This window comes from Elgaria multicarinata, chromosome 16 (genome assembly GCF_023053635.1).
Source record: "Elgaria multicarinata webbii isolate HBS135686 ecotype San Diego chromosome 16, rElgMul1.1.pri, whole genome shotgun sequence".
Lineage (NCBI taxonomy): Eukaryota > Metazoa > Chordata > Lepidosauria > Squamata > Anguidae > Elgaria > Elgaria multicarinata.
In genome coordinates this window covers 29,422,660-29,441,172 of record NC_086186.1, presented here as the reverse complement: position 1 = coordinate 29,441,172, position 18,513 = coordinate 29,422,660, and the positions used below count along the sequence as shown (strand labels likewise).

General features: G+C 46.0%; 1 protein-coding gene across 1 annotated transcript in view; it reads left to right on the top strand.

Annotated features, from left to right (window-relative positions):
* Positions 1-18,513, top strand: part of ITGA11 (integrin subunit alpha 11) — a 101,339-nt gene that overhangs the window by 35,744 nt on the left and 47,082 nt on the right. Inside the window, exons 3-10 of the mRNA XM_063142347.1 lie at positions 5,991-6,100; positions 7,703-7,794; positions 8,471-8,585; positions 10,087-10,214; positions 13,143-13,291; positions 14,961-15,105; positions 17,168-17,333; positions 18,227-18,297. Coding sequence (XP_062998417.1) covers positions 5,991-6,100; positions 7,703-7,794; positions 8,471-8,585; positions 10,087-10,214; positions 13,143-13,291; positions 14,961-15,105; positions 17,168-17,333; positions 18,227-18,297 — 976 coding nt within the window. The remainder of the gene's footprint in view (positions 1-5,990; positions 6,101-7,702; positions 7,795-8,470; positions 8,586-10,086; positions 10,215-13,142; positions 13,292-14,960; positions 15,106-17,167; positions 17,334-18,226; positions 18,298-18,513) is intronic.

Here is an 18,513-nt window from a genome sequence, read left to right as displayed (position 1 = left end):
ATTGCCCCTTTCTGCCGCTGTCTGTCACTCCATCCACGACACGACAGATGCCCGACTCTGATTTTGCTCTCTGTTTAAATGTGTCTAATTTGAGAACCAAACCAGGAGGTGGAAAAGTAACCGGCACCTGCATGTTAGTACAATTATACCCTGGCCCTTGTGGGTTGGATCAATTTTTGTCTCGAGTTATAAGCCTCAAGTAAAAATAAAATATTGCCTACAGCCTTAACATGGAAATGTTGTGCTAGAATTGCATGCAGCCCTGTTGCTTCAAAGTCCAGAAAGGCAAAATGAAGGAATGGTTTTTGTTCTGCCCCATTCCACATTGCAGCTGGAAAAATAGACCCAACACAGCTGGTTTGGTTTTATGCTAGGTATTTAATTCTTTTTTAAAAAAAACCCCACACAACTATGCTTGCTCTGAAAAAGCTTCAAATAGTAATGCTTTAATTCCTTTAGAGCAAAAGAAGACGGTTTTGTATATCAGACACTATCGTGTCTAATTATCAAGTGAGTTTTCTAAATGAACGTATTTTCTGCAAGGCTTCTTGGCGTATATAACACCCAACTAGTCTTTTTCATCACCAGTCCACAACTCAAACCCAAGACAAATTCAGCAAAATATGGATAACATGTCTAGCAATCTCAGACTTTGATCTAGTTCTCAACATTCACCCAATTTTATTTTATTGTTCATGAGTAGTATTATGATAGTTTCTAGTCAGGGGGGCTGTCTTCACGGCGCCAGGCTGGTGCCACCTACCTCTCAGGCCATGGCTAGACGAGGGCTTATCCTGGGGACCGCCCTGGGATCATCCCTGTGCGTCCAGATCACACACAGGGGATCCCGGGGGAAGGGAAGGATGATCCCTCCATTTCCCCAGGATTTTGCCCTACCCTTCTAGCCCAGTTTTTCCGAGGTCCTGGGCTGATCCCAAGACCACGAAACGTGTGGCTGAGTGTCATGGTTTGTCCCGGCTCCTCACAAGTAACCGTGAGGAGCCGGGAGCCAGGCACAGGGCACAGAGCTCCTCAGTAGCTCTGTGCCCATCGGCAGTGGGGTGGGGGGAGCAGGGATTTTTTAAAAAACAACAACTTACTGTTTTGTGTACAAGCGCTCGTACGCTCCTTCTCCTTTAAAAACTAAAACAAAATGGCAGCAGCGATGTTGCATGCCACGTGTAAATGAGGGCGACGATCTTGCGATCATAAAATAGCAGATCATTGCCCTTTCACCCGCTCGTCTAGCTGAGGCCTCAGTCCTCACGCTCTCCCTCTCCAAGGACAGAGTAAGGTAATCCCAACACCAAGGATGGCGTGTGGGGTTTCTGGGCAGCATGCCAGGTACTAGAGCCGCCCCCCACCTTCTTCCTGGTGGAAGGTGAGCATTGTCAGTTGCCTTGCCCCAGGCACTGCCCCAGGTTGACCCTGGAGTGGCCCTGGAGTGGCATCAGACAGTGGAAGTGCTGTATTGACATAACTCCATTTGAAAAAGTTGGGGTAAATCCCCATTTTTTTTCAAACTGCAGCATTGCAGGGAAGCTCCACAGTGGCTGCGAAGCTGCACCTGCATCATCTAGCTGCCGCAGTGCAGATCCACAGCCACTATGGGGCTTTCCCCACCTATAGACGGCCCCATGGTTGGAAGCAGAATAGCAATATCTATGTATGCATTTAAAAATATATATACTGCATTTTAATCTAGGATTTCAAGGCAGTTTACAAAAAAACTAAACAATACAACCAAACAGAAATAGAAGATGCAAGCAGAATTAATAGCCAGAGAGTTTTAAATACTTTAAAATGCCTGGTAGAATAAAGTTACTCTATGAGACTGGAGTAGGCTATTATAATCTTTAACCTATGTGTATAAATATATGTGATAATATATTATTAACAAGGATTACTATATGCAAATATATGCCAATTTAATTCCCTCCACCTTCATTTCAAGGCACAGTGGGATGGATACCCCACTTAGTTTTTTTTTCAGGAATTTTAATTATCTTTTCCAAGTAAACCTAAACATTTCCCACCCAATTCCAATGGTATCATGATTCCAAAGCTATATAAAGCATTAAACAATGAGTAATCCAAGCTCAAAGCTATGGAGGAAACCAAAATCATAACAGACAATTCAATGGAATGTGGCAAAATCTTGAAAAGAAAGGAAGCTACTGTCTTTTGTCTTTCTTGGATAATGACACATTGTTTTCCATTGGGGTTGAACTTTAGATTGTTAATGAGCTGCAGCAGTTGAGACGGAAGGAAACTTGGCAGTTCTGGAAATATTTTCCCAGTTACTTTCAAGGTGGATATAAGGATTAGTTATTACAGATGTCTGAACACTGGCTACTGCTCACGACAGGCAACAACTGGTGTCTCTTCTCACCTTCTTTGGCTTCCTGGGGGCTATTCATGGTGCCCCCTCCCACCAAAATCCCATGGTATTCCTCTTCCTGGGTGGTGTTGGGTAGTCCTGATGCTGAGGAGGGAGCGCAGGGTTTCTGGCAGCCATCCAGGTACCAGAGCCACCCCTCACCCTCTTCCTGGTGGAAGGTGACCAATCACCGGTCATCTTCCACCAAGGACTGCCCCCGGATTAGCCCTGGAGCGACGTCAGATGGCAAAGAGCCATACTGTTGTTGCTCCCATTGAAGAAGTTGGGGTAAGACCCTGACTTTTTTCACTGTGCAACTTCATGGAAAAGGCCTGCGGAACCTGCATAGCCGCGTCTGCGTCATATAACTGATGCAGCACAGATCCGCAGCCACTGCGCCGGTTTCTCCGCATATAGACAGCTAGATATGCTATTTGCAATTCAAAAATAAGATGCCTGTTTCCATTATTAACTTTGTAGAGTGGTGGATTTGAATGGGGCCTAAGATAGCATAGAAAGCAAGTACATTCTCATTTAAAAAGAATGAACGTTCTGCTTTTTGCTTCTGAATACAAAAGAATTCATAATGCAAAGGTACATGAGGGATGCAGCCATGAAATGTATCTTACCAGATAGGGTGACCATATTTGGGAAACCCAAAAAGAGGACACCTAGTGTGTGTGTGGGGAAGCAGCTTTCTGAGTCCTGCAGAAAGTACGTTATTCCCCCGCCATCTTAAAGAACCCGATTGGAGTGGAGGAGGGGAAAGGATTTCATTCTGCACCACCACCATCCACTCCAATTGGGGCCTTTTCTATAATGTCCACGAATGACCCACTTTCCCCTTTAAGACCTCAATTGGAGCTCGGGGTGGGGGAATGATGTGCCTCAAGAAAGCATGTCACTCCCTCCTGCCATGCTAATGGCAGCCTTAAAGGGGAAGGTGTGTCATTCCAGGACATTATTGAAAATTATAGAAAATCCCCCCTGACACCATGGAAAGAACAAAAACCAGGACAAATCCGGGGAAATCCTGACAGTTGGTCACCCTATTACCAGATGACTATGAGACATTTAAAAAATGGGGCAGCCTCAATCACAGGACTGAAAGAAACCAAAATACTGTTCTGTCTTCAAATCCCCTGCCAACCACAGAGTGTTGCAAGCAGCACGTTGGGACATTTTCAGAATAGATTCTATAAGTGCCTGGGGAAGGGCCCCCGAGCTCCAGCAGGACCAAATTCAACAGAAGGACTATCTGGAGGTGGTGCCTCAACGATCCAGGACATAGAGGCATTATTCCAAAAGGAAGCCTGCTTGACACTGTCTCTTTGCTTCTCCCCATCACCACTGAGTGGAAAAAACACATATTATGCGTGTTTAATATGTGCGTTCTCGTCACAGCAATAGCAGGCCCTAAACAACTGGAGGCACGCTGCACGGGCTGCAATTGAACAAGGAAGTCCTGTCCCCACTGGGCCACCTGGGCCCATGGTACTAACGAGTGCTACCTCACTCGCGGGCAAGTTGTTCTGGGGCAGGAAGAGAAGGAGAAGCTTGACTCCAATCCTTGATTCAAAGCTCTCCTCAAAGATAGGCGGGAACCTTCCAATCTGACCTACCATGTCATAACTAAAGACCAGTTCTGCTTCTAGGAAATTACAGTGAGTGACGTTGATTCCTGTCCTCCATTGCAATATCAGCTGACATATTAAGAGCCCAGACTTTTTGACTCCTGCCAGTTTTTGATTCGGGTGATTTGAAGAGGATCTCTGTTCCAAACAGGAATTAGTCATTGTTTAGATTTCCTTATGATTCCCGGCTGTTGTGGGGAGCTGCCGGAGTCAAATGAATTCTGTCCTGCTCCACAAGTGCGGTTGGTTGCGGAGAACCAATCTCCTCTCCGCGCTGCAAACAGCCTCTACAGCGTGATGTGAGATAACAAATGAATACGCAGTAAGAACATGTCCAAATGTTAAACTTTTTTTCCCCGTTATGGAAATTGCACGTTTACCTGGGTTGAATGCTTAGTGCATGGGCAAGATCCAGATGGGCCAGTGCAGAACACTTGCTGCTGCCCCTACCAGCAGTTTTCCTAATAAAAGCTCACAATGAATTTAAATTTCCATCAGTTTAAAGAGTAGTTTGGTGCTAGATCTGCTGTGGGGGAAATTATCTCCAGAGTGTGCATTCCCTGTTCATATTTCAGTGAGTTTCCCAACCAGCAGCTCCCCACCCGAAGAGCCTATTGGAGTGCATATATTTATTTATTTATTTCATTTTTATTTATTTATTTCATTTTTATACCACCCAATAGCCGAAGCTCTCTGGGCAGTTCACAAAATTTAGCAATTTGTAGGGGGAGGAGACATAATTCAGTAGTGGTAGGGTGATCATATTTGGGAAACCAAAAAAAAAGGATACTGGGTGGGACGGGGACGACATGCTTTCCAGGGCCTCTGGGTAGTGCATCATTTCCCCCCACCACGACATGGCATTTCCCATGATGCATTTCCCTGAGGCCCCTGAAAGCAGCTTCCCCCTCTCTGCTCCAACCAGGGTCTTAAAAGCCCTGATTAGAGTGGAGGAGGGGAAAACATGACGTTCCTGCCCCCCTCCCCACTGCTCTAATCGGGGCCTTTTCTATAATGTCCAGGAATGACACACTTTCCCCTTTGGAGCAGTGGGGAGGGGGGGAGGAATGCTGCACCTCCAGAAAGTGTGTCATTTCCACACACACACCATACTAATGGTGGCCTTAAAGGGGAAAACGTGTTATTCCAGGACACTATAGAAAATTATAGAAAATCCCCCCGGCACCCCAGTTAGAAGAAAAACCAGGACATATCTGGGGAAGTCCTGACAGTTGGTCAGCCTAAGTAGTGGTAGTAGGGCCCACACTTTGTATTGCTCTGCCTGTGAGTCTCTGCCAGTCAGACTAGACTAGATAGGCAAATAGTCTCTTGGTTTAAGACAGCACCTTATAAGGTGATGGTCTTATGTTCTGCACAGAACTGAAGGAAAAAGTAGCCAACTATTCATCTTCCCAATAGCCCCTTCAGAACTTGCATTCAGTGGTTTTCTCCATGGGGAACACTAAATCTTCATCGGGGGCACTGCTTTCCAAGATCCAGTCTCTACTCTCGCCGTTCACATGTTTCCTATATAATTTAGTAACTCTTGCTTACCACATATTCAACCTTTTTCTATAGTTCCTTCCATTTTTCCTGTCTTTACTTTTACCAGGCCCAACTCCAGCTTTGCATTATATTCTACCTTCATTTTACAATCTGTTATTCTGCCCTTTGCTGGGAGAAGCCCTATCTACTTCACTATCCCCACCAGAACCCCTCCACTTTTTAAAAGGGGCCTGTTTATTCATTTTTCCCCTTGAAATCCTCCCAATAGGTTTCCTTGAACAGATCTATCACGCATGTCCTCCTTCCTGCTCAATTCTGTGGCTCATGCTTTGTGGGTTGGGGAAGATCACAAAGGAATGATGTAAAGAATTCTTAAGCTTCTATTCAAAGTGGAGCATTTCAAATTTTGTGAAGAAATACGTAAGACAATAAAAGACATGGACCAAAAAAATAATGATATTTTCTTCTAGGCTGGTGGTAGGAGCCCCATATGAGACAAGCGGGCAACAGAAGACTGGAGATGTTTACAAGTGTTCGGTGAATGGCGAAACCAACAGCACCTGTTCCAAGCTCAATCTAGGTAAAGTTCTGGGATAAAAGGGATCATGAGCACCTTCTCTGTGTGCCCCACTGAAATGATTAAGAGTTGCACAAAAGTATATCCATATTCACATGCAAAACTCCCAGTAACCTTATTCATATCCATGAATATGATATGTTAGTATTCGGGAGGAGGATTAAGAGTCATGAAAACTCCTTAAGAGAATGCTGATTGATTCTTCCAGAGCTACAGTATGTGGGGGTGCGTAGCTTGGTGGTACACCTTCCGATGAAGAAGACCTAGGTTCGGCTCCTGGCAGCTCTAGCTAAAAGTTCATAGGTAGAAGGGCTAATCCAAGATCAGCCAGTCATTGGCTTAGATGTGTTGCGGCCCAAACATTACGAAAATGCTTCTTATGATCCAACACATCTTTAATAGAAAGAAAGGCATTCGCATTGCAATGGAGAGAAGACATTACATTTGCCAAGGAATATTCTTCTCTGAGGATTTCTGGGTCTGCCAGCTGTTTTATTAGTCAGTTTGACAAAGGAAATAGAGCATGTGCAGAAAGCTGTTTACTAAAACGAAAATTTCTAGCTGACCACAACTTTCCTGCAGCAGACCGTTACCAAGGCGACTGGGGAGGAAAGAGGAAATCTGCCTCACCACAGACTCTTAAGCGAGATGCTGGTGGGTGTGGGTAGAGGTTCTATGAAATGCAGACAATTTCTTTAAAGCTGCTGTTCAACTATTTAGCGATGCCCAACGTCTGACTTTTCTATCTAGATTAATTAGTTTGATCAAACATAGCGTCACTTATGTCAAGCAGCCGTTACAGAAATACAGGGATGGGGAACCTCAGTCCTGGGGTCCCAATCTGGCCCTCCAGAGTTCCCCAAATGGGCACACCCCTGTCCCCTGACCCCCCACCTACTTCCCTCAAATTTCTTGTCATTTGGTAGCTTCCCAGCTTTTTTGCAGTTTTCCATATTCTTAAATGTCAAAATGCCTCTCCTGCGGCTTAGTTAATGGCAGTATGGATTTTAAGATACAGTTATGCTGGAAAAATATCAATAATTGTATTTTGGCCCCACCCACTAGTGACATGTGGGTCCTGAGAGTTTCTCCAAAATCGAATTTGGCCCTTGGGTTGAATACAGGTTCCCAACCCCTGCAGTAAAAGGCTGCTCCCTATAATCATTTTCAATTCAAAAGAAAAGGCCAGCTCTTGTTTGTCTTTCAAGTCTCTCCTTATAGCCCTGGGGCACTGAAGCATTTCTAAGTGGAAAGTGAAACCCACTGGCCTGCATGAAATGGTGATATGCCAACACGTGGGTGGCCCTAATGGGACAGTGGAACCAGCTTTTAATGTTTATGTTAGGTTCCAAAACCTGACGTGTTACAGTTAATCAAGATCACAAGGTCCCTGGGGAGAGTGAGTGAAGGTGATTTCCACCTTTGCACATGCACAGCCCTGCTTGTCGTTGTCCCCCCCCCCCCCCGGAAAACTAAGCATTAACTGCTAGCGGGGAGTGATTGTGCTAAAAGTCGAGAGGCTGAGTAAATGCTATATGAAGCAATCTGTGCCACAGCCGTTGCCTCGTTCTATATCATGCTTAACTTTGACATTCTTTTCCCAAGGAAGAGTAACTCTTTCCAATGTGTCGGAACGCAAGGATAATATGCGTCTGGGGCTGAGCTTGACCACAAACCCCAAAGATAACAGCTTTCTGGTAAGACGTTCTTGGCAGGCCCTTTCCATGCACGCTTACAGATGCTGTTTTGGCTGGTGTTGTCTTCATTCGTTTCAGGCTTGGGACCCTAATTAACCCAAACCTGTAACATGGGACCTGAGGTTTTGCCGTCTGTGCCGGTCTTTCGTTTCCTTTCTCCCACTCTTCTCACTCCAACTTTCGCATTCTCTTACAAACAAACTTTAAAGTAAAAGAAAATACATATGGGAGTGACGATGCAAACCACTTTAAGTGTGAAGGCAGCCCCCATATGGGCCTGACCCACCAGCTGAAGATTAGGTTTACTCATCGTACACCGCCTTGGTCTCCATGAGGATGAAGGGCTGTTTTAAAACACATATTTAAACGAGTTGCCTCATGCCCACATGGTGTCCCTCATTGCCTCCGTGTAACCTGGCACAGTTTGTCATGTGGTTGTGCCACAATTGCATGGAAAGATGCTGTGGCAGTGGCAGCCACCTTCCTACGCAAAGATTCTCTTCGGTACCACTTTGAGCCATTTCTTTCTTCTGGATCTGGATGAAGCATCGGAAAGAGGCTTCCAGCGTGCACAGCAGATAAATGCCCTAGCTTCTGAAAGACTTGCCTAGGCTACCGTTGCGGTAGCACTCCAGAAACCTCTCCTGATATTCCACCCTTTTCCCCCTCCACACAGGCCTGCAGCCCTCTTTGGTCTCATGAGTGCGGAAGTTCTTACTATACCACAGGAATGTGCTCCAGGGTGAACTCCAACTTCAGATTCTCCAAGACGGTGGCTCCAGCTCTCCAGAGTACGAGAAACAGCCGGATATGTAGCCCCTTCTCTCTCTCTCCTAGCATGATATGGGAGCCAGAGAGGATCTGGGGTCTCTGGATCACTTCAGTCCCACTTAGGGAAAACAAACTAGAAATCTGTGCTTGAAAGCAGGCTTGATGGGTCCAGTGGGTATTACATGCAGACAGCAGTTAAAAGGCTTCCTTCTTGAATGAGGGCAGTGGCAAGGCAAAAACACGTTTTCCTTCCCAGACAACAAGACGTGTGTTTGATCTGCGCCTTCCTGTTAATGTGAGAAGCAGAGTGAAGTTCAACTAATGTTCTAAGGTGTCGTCGCCCAGAGCGTCCCAAAGCTACTCAGGTTTCTCAGTGCTCTTCAGTTTGGGGGGAACTGCACCAGCTTCCCCCCCCTTTATAACCCCAGGGGGTGGGTATGGGGAGAGAACATAAGAATATAAGAAGTGCCCTGATGCTGGATCAGACCAAGGGTCCATCTAGTCCAGCACTCTGTTCACACAGTGGACAACCAGAGGTCGACCAGGGACCAACAAGCAGGACATGGTGCAACAGCACTCTCCTGCCCATGTTCCCCAGCAACTGGTGCACAGGCTTACTGCGTCGGATACTGGAGGTAGCACATAGCCATCAGGGCTAGTAGCCATTGACAGCCTTCTCCTCCAACCTCAACAGCTTCTCCCCCTCTCCCCCTTGCTACTCGATGGGCTCATGCATATCACAAAGGCCCCATGCAGAGCCCTGATATCGCCCCTCACAGAATTTGCTAGAAGCCAGAGGTTCCTTTGCCAAGCCAGTCAGGCGCACGGACCCAGCCAGAGCAAGACACGCAAACCTCCCCTCTCTCTCTCTCTCTGTTCATCAACGCAACAGTGACCCCAGCAGCCACTCCATCTCTGATAAGGCTGGCCCTGGAAGCAAGCGCCCCATTCCCCCCCCCTGCCTCTGTGGTTGTAGCAGCTCTGCCTCCTGAGACTGCCATGGCTGAGGGAAGGCGAGTAGAGAGGCTGACCCTGCACTGGCCTACGTTAGCTATAGCTCATAGGCAGGCTGCCACGGGGTCCTTAGGTCTCCGTAGCCATGAGCACGCCTGAACTGCAAGCAGAGTTGCGTAGTGTAGCCGCACTGCAAGCTTCTACCGGTTTTCTAATTGTTTAACTGTCATGGCTTCTTGTGAAGAATCATGGGCGTTGGGAGGTGCGGGAAAATCTGGATCCCCAGCCCCTAGCCCCTCACAGAACCAGAGTTTCTGCAAGAGCGGGATACCTACTTTTAGTCCAGTTAAATGAGTATTATAGATATATCCCTAGAGGACCTGAATAAAGAATAAAGACACCAGAACCCAGAAAAAAATGGGAGGGGGAGGATTTGAAAGTAGAGGGAGAGAAAGATTGGCCTAAGACTCAGGACTTCCTTGCTCCGTGAGGAGAAATTGGCAGGCGCTCTCCCCTTCCTATCGGGAGCCAAGATCTCTTAATGATCTCTTACCGGTTCTGTCATAGGATGCCAGACGTACATGGATATAATTATTGTACTGGATGGATCCAACAGCATCTACCCCTGGGTGGAAGTTCAGGATTTCCTGATAAAAATCTTGAAGAAGTTTTACATCGGACCGGGCCAAATACAGGTGAGAAAACACATGTGGGAGATTTCTCTCATATCAGCACATGTCCTCTGTTTCATTTTACAGCTTTCCCTTGCTGGTTTGCCAAGACGATTCTCCCTTGCCAACGCGCTGTGCTTTTCTTCAATAATAAATCGGCATTGTTTGTACTGTTGTGCATTTCAAGGGTTTCAGCACTTACTCAGTTTCTGTAGAAGGAGGACACTGGAGATTTGTGCCGTTTTTGTGATACAACATTTATTTACATATATATACATACTGAGCATAAGATGAGGGTCCACAGGATTAAGACTCCATCAGGTTTCTGCTTGCATGTTATGGGGAATCCATAGTCCCACAGAATTCCCTGCAGAGAGCAATGTCAGCTTTCCGCCTCCTTTTCAGATCCTGTTGCAGCACAGACTGACTTCCTGCTCTTCACACAGACCTCACTCACCCTCTCCCGTTGCTCTAGAACAGTGGTTCTCAACCTTCCTAATGCCACGACCCTTTAATACAGTTCCTCATGTTGTGGTGACCCCCAACCATAAAATTATTTTCATTGCTACTTCATAACTGTAATTTTGCTACTGTTATGAATCGTAATGTAAATATCTGATATGCAGGATGTAGTCTCATTGTTACAAATTGAACATAATTAAAGCATAGTGATTAATCACAAAAACAATATGTAATTATATATTGTGAAATATTTATTTCTAATTACATATGTGTTTTCCAATGGTCTTAGGCAACCCCTGTGAAAGGGTCGTTCGACCCCCAAAGGGGTCGCGACCCACAGGTTGAGAACCGCTGCTCTAGAAGGACAAAAGAATGAAACATCCCCCTCCCCACTTCCCAAATCACCTATTTTGTCTTGGGCCACCTCAGCTCCCATTACAACACATAAACAGAATATTACCAGCTGTCAGTTTTCAGGTCTTTCAGAGACGTTGCCTTGCATCTACACCGATAACTCTACTTACTGAAATTATTATATATTATTTACAATATTTATATACTGCTTAATTATCTAACACAGATTCCAGAGTGGTGAAATCTTAGAATAAAGAGTTGGGAGGGATCCTGAACCTCTTTGCAGTCAGAGCACTGGGCTGTGAGGGACCCCTGGAAGGTCATTTAGACCATGGGCAGGCAATTCTTTTGAGTCACCGGCACATTTGGAATTTGAGGAATTGTCTTGAGCACCATGACAAAATGGCGTCCATGGGAGGTGTGGCAAAAGACAAGTAACCTGCCCCCAAAATTGAGTACAATGCAGAGGTGGGGTCTGAGCCCCAAAATACTAAACAATTCCTTTGAACCCATAGATTTCAGCACCACCAGAAATCTGTTTCACAACAACCCCAGCTGCTGATAAGAAAAAAGTGGGAGGGGTAGGTAGGGCTGGCCCTATCATTAGGCAGAGTGAGCAGTCGCCACAGGCGGCAGATGCTAAGGGGGCAGCAGTAGCAGCCTTCCAGCTGTTCCCCTCTGTTGCAGGACAGAGCTGTGTCTGCCACACTACCTGATCTAGGGCCACTAAATGAGCCTGCTGCCTCTAGTGTGGTAGAGAGCGCTATCCCAGGGCCAGTGTTGAAGTAAGATTCAACTGCCAGTCCAGCTGGTTTCTGTACATGGTATAAGGGCAGGGCACCATCTTGTCTTTCACCTCAGGCAGCAAAATGACTTGGGCCGGCCTGGGGGTATGGCTCCTTAGGGGTGGGGCCAAAAAAGGTGTCCAGGATGCATTGGTGGCTGTGGGCATAGCAACACTGGCAGAAGGGATGCAAATACGTTGGACCATTTTTGAGGGGGGCATGGCCTATGGCATATGGTCAAAATCACATCTTGGGGCTAGAGATCGCCAGCATTTGCTGGGCTTGGTGAGCTTGCTTCATGGTGAACATGATTCTTTATCAGAAAACCACTAAATAGTGTTTATCTTCTGGCAAGAGAGAGAAATGGTCATTTGACTGATTTGTTCAGATGTGGAATCTGTTTATTCAATGTATTCTATATGCTGATTCATACATATTATTAATAATCTGTACTATGCACTTAATTTTACTGAATATGTATTGGATGAATGTTATAAAGCTGAAAGTATGTGTGTGGGTTTATATGTCTGGAAATGTTTACCCACTTCCAGATGAGCTACAACCTTGAAATTTGGGTCACTGATAGGTTTTCGTGTGCAATGTAACAACAACAAAAATCCAAAAATCAGAATTTCTGCAGTTTAACTATTTTTAAATGATTAAAAAACAAATCCTAGGCTGATGCCTAAAACTCCCAGCAACTCTAAAGGCGTTTCACAGATCTCGGGGATCACGCATGGCCATGTTGGTGATTTCATGCGATCTGTTTAATGGCTGCACATCCCAGCATATCTTGGATGTCTACTGAGATCCGCTTCCCTCCGCTCCTGCATGGGACGCAGCTCTGCTGTTGGCCGCCCTGTAGCAGTTAGCAGGGGCTCCAGTGAGCAGCCTCCAACACTCCCATTCACCGATTATGACCTGCAGGAGCCACACCAGGTCGTACAACCTACCTCGCTCAGGCTTTCTGTAACACAGTGCTGGTCTTTGGATGGCAGCACCGAGCAGGTAAGGGCGGCCCTGAAGAAGAGCTCATGGTCAGGCCGGAGTGTTGTTTGGGGTGTGCAGCGGAACCTCTGCCCACCTTCTTCCCACCTTCCTCCATATGTATAAAACGGTCTCTTGTGTGCGGGTCTCTCTCTCTCTCTCTCTCCCCAGTGTAAATTGGAATCAATAAAATTACCTCAGAGACATATATCGTATTTTTTAAAAATACGCATTATTCAGGGGCCCGAGCAATGCCAGGTATATCAGGTAGAGTTAAAGTAATTGTTAAATATAACATGTAAAATATATTTTTTAAGTGTTGTCTCTTCAAAACAACAACAACAACCCTCCTTTTTCACCCTAGGTTGGAGTCATCCAGTATGGAGAGGATGCTGTGCATGAGTTTCATTTGAATGACTACAGGTCTGTGAAGGATGTAGTAGAAGCAGCTAAACACATCGAGCAAAGAGGGGGTACAGAAACCCGAACAGCATATGGAATAGAATTTGCTCGGTGAGCATACTCTCCAGCACTGCACAGATGAAAAGCGGCCACTCGTAAACATGAGTGGATCAGGCCGGGGTGGGCAGTGGTGGGTTAATATACTGTGGCATGGGCAATGGTGGGCCAATGCAATGAAGACTCAAATGTGCTATAGAGCTTTTCTACATGGAGCATTTATTGTGCACTCAGGGTTGTTTATGGGTTCTTTAGATAATGTCCAATCCGCCAGTTTCGCTACTCATTTTTAGGAGAACTTTCCTGGAGGGGATCAACACGTCGTACTGAAGGTGCTTGCATGCGCCTCCAGTGCGCCCCGGGAACAATCGTGTAGATCCTGCCTGGTAAGAGATGGAGGAAGAGGCAGAGGAGGAGGCGGCTGGGGAATCCGGCCGCGTCCTTGCCGCCGCCTCCGCCGCCGCCCACCTCCCCGCTGGCCTCCTGCTGCCGGGGAAAGAGCCACCCGGGTCGGAGAGCTCGGCGGAAGAAGGCGGGGCGGCAAGGGGGCGGATCCGCACGTCGGCCCCAGAGCGCATTTATGCAACCCCAGGGCACCCCGAAAATGATAGTCTGTACTTGCCTGTAAAAAGAAACGAGGAAGAGACGATGACGATGACGCCGACGCCGCCACCCAGCTTCCTGCTCCCCGGCCGGCTCGGAGAGCTCTTTTTGAAGAAGGCGGGGTAGAGAGCTTTTTCCGCTCCCCACCCAGCTCTCCGTCCCGGCCGGGGAGCAGGAAGCTGGGTGGCATCGGCGGCGGCGTCATCGTCGTCGTCGTCTCTTCCTCGTTTCTTTTTACAGGCAAGTACAGACTATCATTTTCGGGGTGCCCTGGGGTCGCATAAATGCGCTCTGGGGCCGACGTGCGGATCCGCCCCCTAGCAGGCATCTTCTGTGGGCAATGAATGTTGTTTAGATAACCAAACGTATCTCATTCGTCCCATCAAACACAACTGCTTTTCAACAAGATTGTGGGGTGGGGGATAACCCCCCAGGCATTGAAATAATTCATGAGGGAGGCTGTATGGGCTAACCCCACTCCCACTGCCAATGATCCACACCTGTTAAAAGCACTGGAAGGGGCTTTATGCATGCATTGAAAGTTCTTATTCAGGCAGGCCTTTGGTATGTAAGCTGGTCACTTGCTGAAAGGGGTTCTATTGGATTGGTGCTGTGGGGGGTTTCTTTTATTGATGTGTTTCTAATTTATTTGTTTTTTATTATAGTTTTAATTATGTTTTGATTTTAATTTTGGACATTATTGTTAGCCGCCTTAAGGATCTTCTTTTCTTTTCTTTTCTTTTGGTGAACATCCCCCACCCCTCCAAGGTAAAGAAAGTAAGGCCTTTTTTACAAGAGATGAAACATTTTTGTCTCAAGGAGTCCTTTTCCCCAAAGAAGTGATAAGGCAGCTTTAAAACATTTTCATTCTAAAATATTTTTTTCAGTGTTGTAGAAATGGTTTCTAGGTTTTAGATTATCTCTTTTTTGGCTCTCACTCCCCCACCCCACCCCCATCTATTCCCAAGTTGAAGACCCTGCTGATTTTTAAAAAATCTCCATAGGAACAAGACTGGCCATTGAAAGCAACGGTATGAAGCGCCTCATCAAATGACTGTCTCGTTTTATCTGTAAGGGGAAATGTGTTGTTCACTCCACCTCTGCATCTCTTGAATTTCAGCTCAGAAGCATTTCAGAAGGGTGGGCGGAAAGGCACCAAGAAAGTGATGATTGTAATCACAGATGGAGAGTCTCATGATAGCCCAGACCTTGAGAAGGTGATTGAAAGCAGCGAGAGAGATAACGTCACCAGATACGCTGTTGCGGTAAGTTACATTTGGTTGCGAAGCACCATGAACTTTTGCCAAAATTGCATTGAAATTAATGTTAAGTCACTGGTGACATGATCTGATCTAGGGCAGCAAGGGTGTTTTTTTAAAAAAATTGCTATCATCTTGAGCATTGCGTCCAGTTCTGGGCACCACACTTCAAGAAGGATGCAGACAAGCTGGAGCGTGTTCAGAGGAGGGCAACCAGGATGATCAGGGGTCTGGAAACAAAGCCCTATGAAGAGAGACTGAAAGAACTGGGCATGTTTCGCCTGGAGAAGAGAAGATTGAGGGGAGACATGAGAGCACTCTTCAAATACTTAAAAGGTTGTCACACAGAGGAGGGCCAGGATCTCTTCTCGATCCTCCCAGAGTGCAGGACACGGAATAACGGGCTCAAGTTACAGGAAGCCAGATTCCAGCTGGACATCAGGAAAAACTTCCTGACTGTTAGAGCAGTACGACAATGGAACCAGTTACCTGGGGAGGTTGTGGGCTCTCCCACACTAGAGGCCTTCAAGAGGCAGCTGGACAACCATCTGTCAGGGATGCTTTAATGTGGATTCCTGCATTGAGCAGCGGGTTGGACTTGATGGGCTTAGAGGCCCTTTCCAACTCTACTATTCTATGATGTTATGAAATGCTTTCTGCATCATTTATCTGCCATAGAAACCCTACATCTTGCAAAGGAATGGAGCATATGCTAAAGTGCACACTCAGTTCGCCTGGGGGCTGTCTATAAGTGGGAAAAGCCCCACGGTGGCTGCGAATCTGCACAAAGTCAGTTATATAACGCAGCCGCAGATTTGCAACCACTGCAAAGCTGTGCATTGGAAAACTCAGGGACTTACCCCAGTTTTTCAGTGGGAGCGAGGTCAGTATGGCTCTTCTGCCATCTGACCTCACCCTGGGGCTGATCTGGGGGGCAGTCCTGGTGGGTAAGATTGGGCAACTTATAGCTTCATCATACCAGGGTTATACTGTGCAATCACTGTGAATTGCATGCAAAGAACTCTGAAGTTTTCCAGTTTATAATCTGGAGGGAATCTACACGTCGTTGTGAGGGTGCTTACATGGGCCCCCAGTGCGCCTCCACAACAACTGTGTAGACCGAGAAAGAAGAGACGGAGGAAGTGGCGGAGGAGAAGGAGGGGTAAGAGACACCCGGGTCGGAGAGCTCGGCTTCCACTTCCGCCGAGCTCTCCAACCTGGGTGGCTCTTAGCCCGGCAACAGGAGGCCGGCGGGGAGGCAGCGGCGGCGGCAAGGATGCGGCCGGTTCCCCAGCCTCCTCCTTCGCCGCCTCTTCCTCCGTCTCTTCTTTCTCGGTCTACACAGTTGTTGTGGAGGCGCACTGGGGGCGCATGTAAGCACCCTCACAACGACATGTAGATTCCCTCCAGATTATAAGCTGGAAAACTTCAGAGTTCTTTGCATGCAATTCACAGTGATTGCACAGTATAACCCTGGTATGATGAAGCTATAAGTTGCCCAATGTTCTTTGTGTCTCCGTGGAATGCTTTCCATGAGTGCTTGGAGAACCCAGGCAGTTCTGCATGAAGTTACTATCTGCCTTGCATATCATATACTTCAAACAATGAATATGTGTTTTGTTTCTTTTAATGAAGCTTTATATTTCCTCCATTCTCTTATACTGATTTAAATAAATCTGCTATTTTAATTTGAATTCCAAAGTTGATTTTTGAAAAATGTATATTTTGCATAGCAGTTGGACCTGGTTTTATTCATGCTGCCTTAGCCATTTTGCACATGCTCTAAAGCTTTGAAGGAGAAGTCCAGGGAATTACAGATTGAACTCTGGTTGCCTGCAAACCAGACTCTGAGATCACTATAAACACCGCAAGTCTTTCCTGCCCAGACTTTAGCTTGTTTTTTAATGAGAAACCTGTGGTTGCTTCCCAGGAATAGATAACACAAAGAGCAACTCACAGCCTGTCCTACCTTGAAGAAGGGTGGATGCACATGTGCTCCTTCATCATTTTGCATGTGAACACCTCACCCTTTTATGTTTTGGGCAAATCTTTCTGCTTTCCCATCCAGGTTCTCGGTTATTACAACAGAAGAGGAATCAATCCTGAAGCCTTTCTGAAAGAAATCAAGTATATAGCAAGTGACCCAGACGAAAAGCATTTCTTTAATGTCAGTGACGAAGCTGCTCTGAAAGATATTGTAGATGCTCTTGGAGAAAGGATTTTCAGCTTGGAAGGTGAGCCGTTTTGCTGTGCAATATCCCCAGCCCAGCACGCTTCTCTAAAGTGCCCATCCCATTTTGAAGGGCAGGTCACACCTCAGTCCAACCAAAGTTCAGCATTTTTAGGCCCCACTGATTTCAGTGGGAGTTAACCACATGATTAATTCTCTTCAACTTAATTCAGTGGAAGTTTAAAACGCTTAACTTTGGTTAGATAGTGTTCTTAAATAGTAAGTTTCTAACTACGGTGCTCAAATTTGTGGCTTTCAGATCCAAATGTGTAGGCTAAACCAGAGATCCACATGCACTCAGAGGTGCTTGCAAATCCTTTACATATGTTAGGGCCCTCATTATTTCAGCTGCAGTAGTTCACCTGTCATGTGTAAATGGACGAGGAAGTCACTACAAGAGGTAGGGAAATTTCCCTAAGTGACTACAAGAGGTAGGGAAATGGGCTTTTTATATTGTATTTTGTATTTGTGCTTTTAACCTGTTGGTTGTCTTACTATGGTTTTAATTTTTGTGAACCGCCCAGAGAGCTTCAGCTATTGGGCAGTATAGAAATGTAATAAATAAATAAATAAATAAATTCATGCACAGAATTCTAATACCTGAAACTGATAAATGAACTGAGGTGTGCAAATTTATGTGCAAATTTGTTCCAGCTTTTAAGTGTATATTTTTAAAATTTGATTAATGGGAGTTTGCTCAGTCCCTGCATCTCATTTGCTGGGGCCACATTGGATCCACAATTCTCCATACTAGACTGCATAATGTTTGTACCAAGAACTTAATGGCACAAAATTACAATGGGAAGCAGTGTTTCTTTATGTTCTCTTTCTTTCTGATTCGGCATCTAGCTATTTTTCCTTAGAGAGTGTCTTTAAATGCCTCCATTTTGTCTTTAGGCACCAACAAGAATGAAATATCCTTTGGCCTTGAAATGTCCCAGACTGGATTTTCATCACATATTGTTGAAGTGAGTGAATAAGACTCTTGTTTTTGTCGTTTCCATCCATGATTCATGTGCCTTTGGCATGTAGTTGATGTTAGTGAGCCTAGAAAGCTTTTGGTTTGTGATGTATGGGTCCATCAGAAGGGCCTATATATGGCAGCAGAAGATACCTGGATTATCTGCGTATCGAAAACGGGAGGCAGTTCAAGATTCCTAACTCCTCTGTGGGCAGAGAGAGCT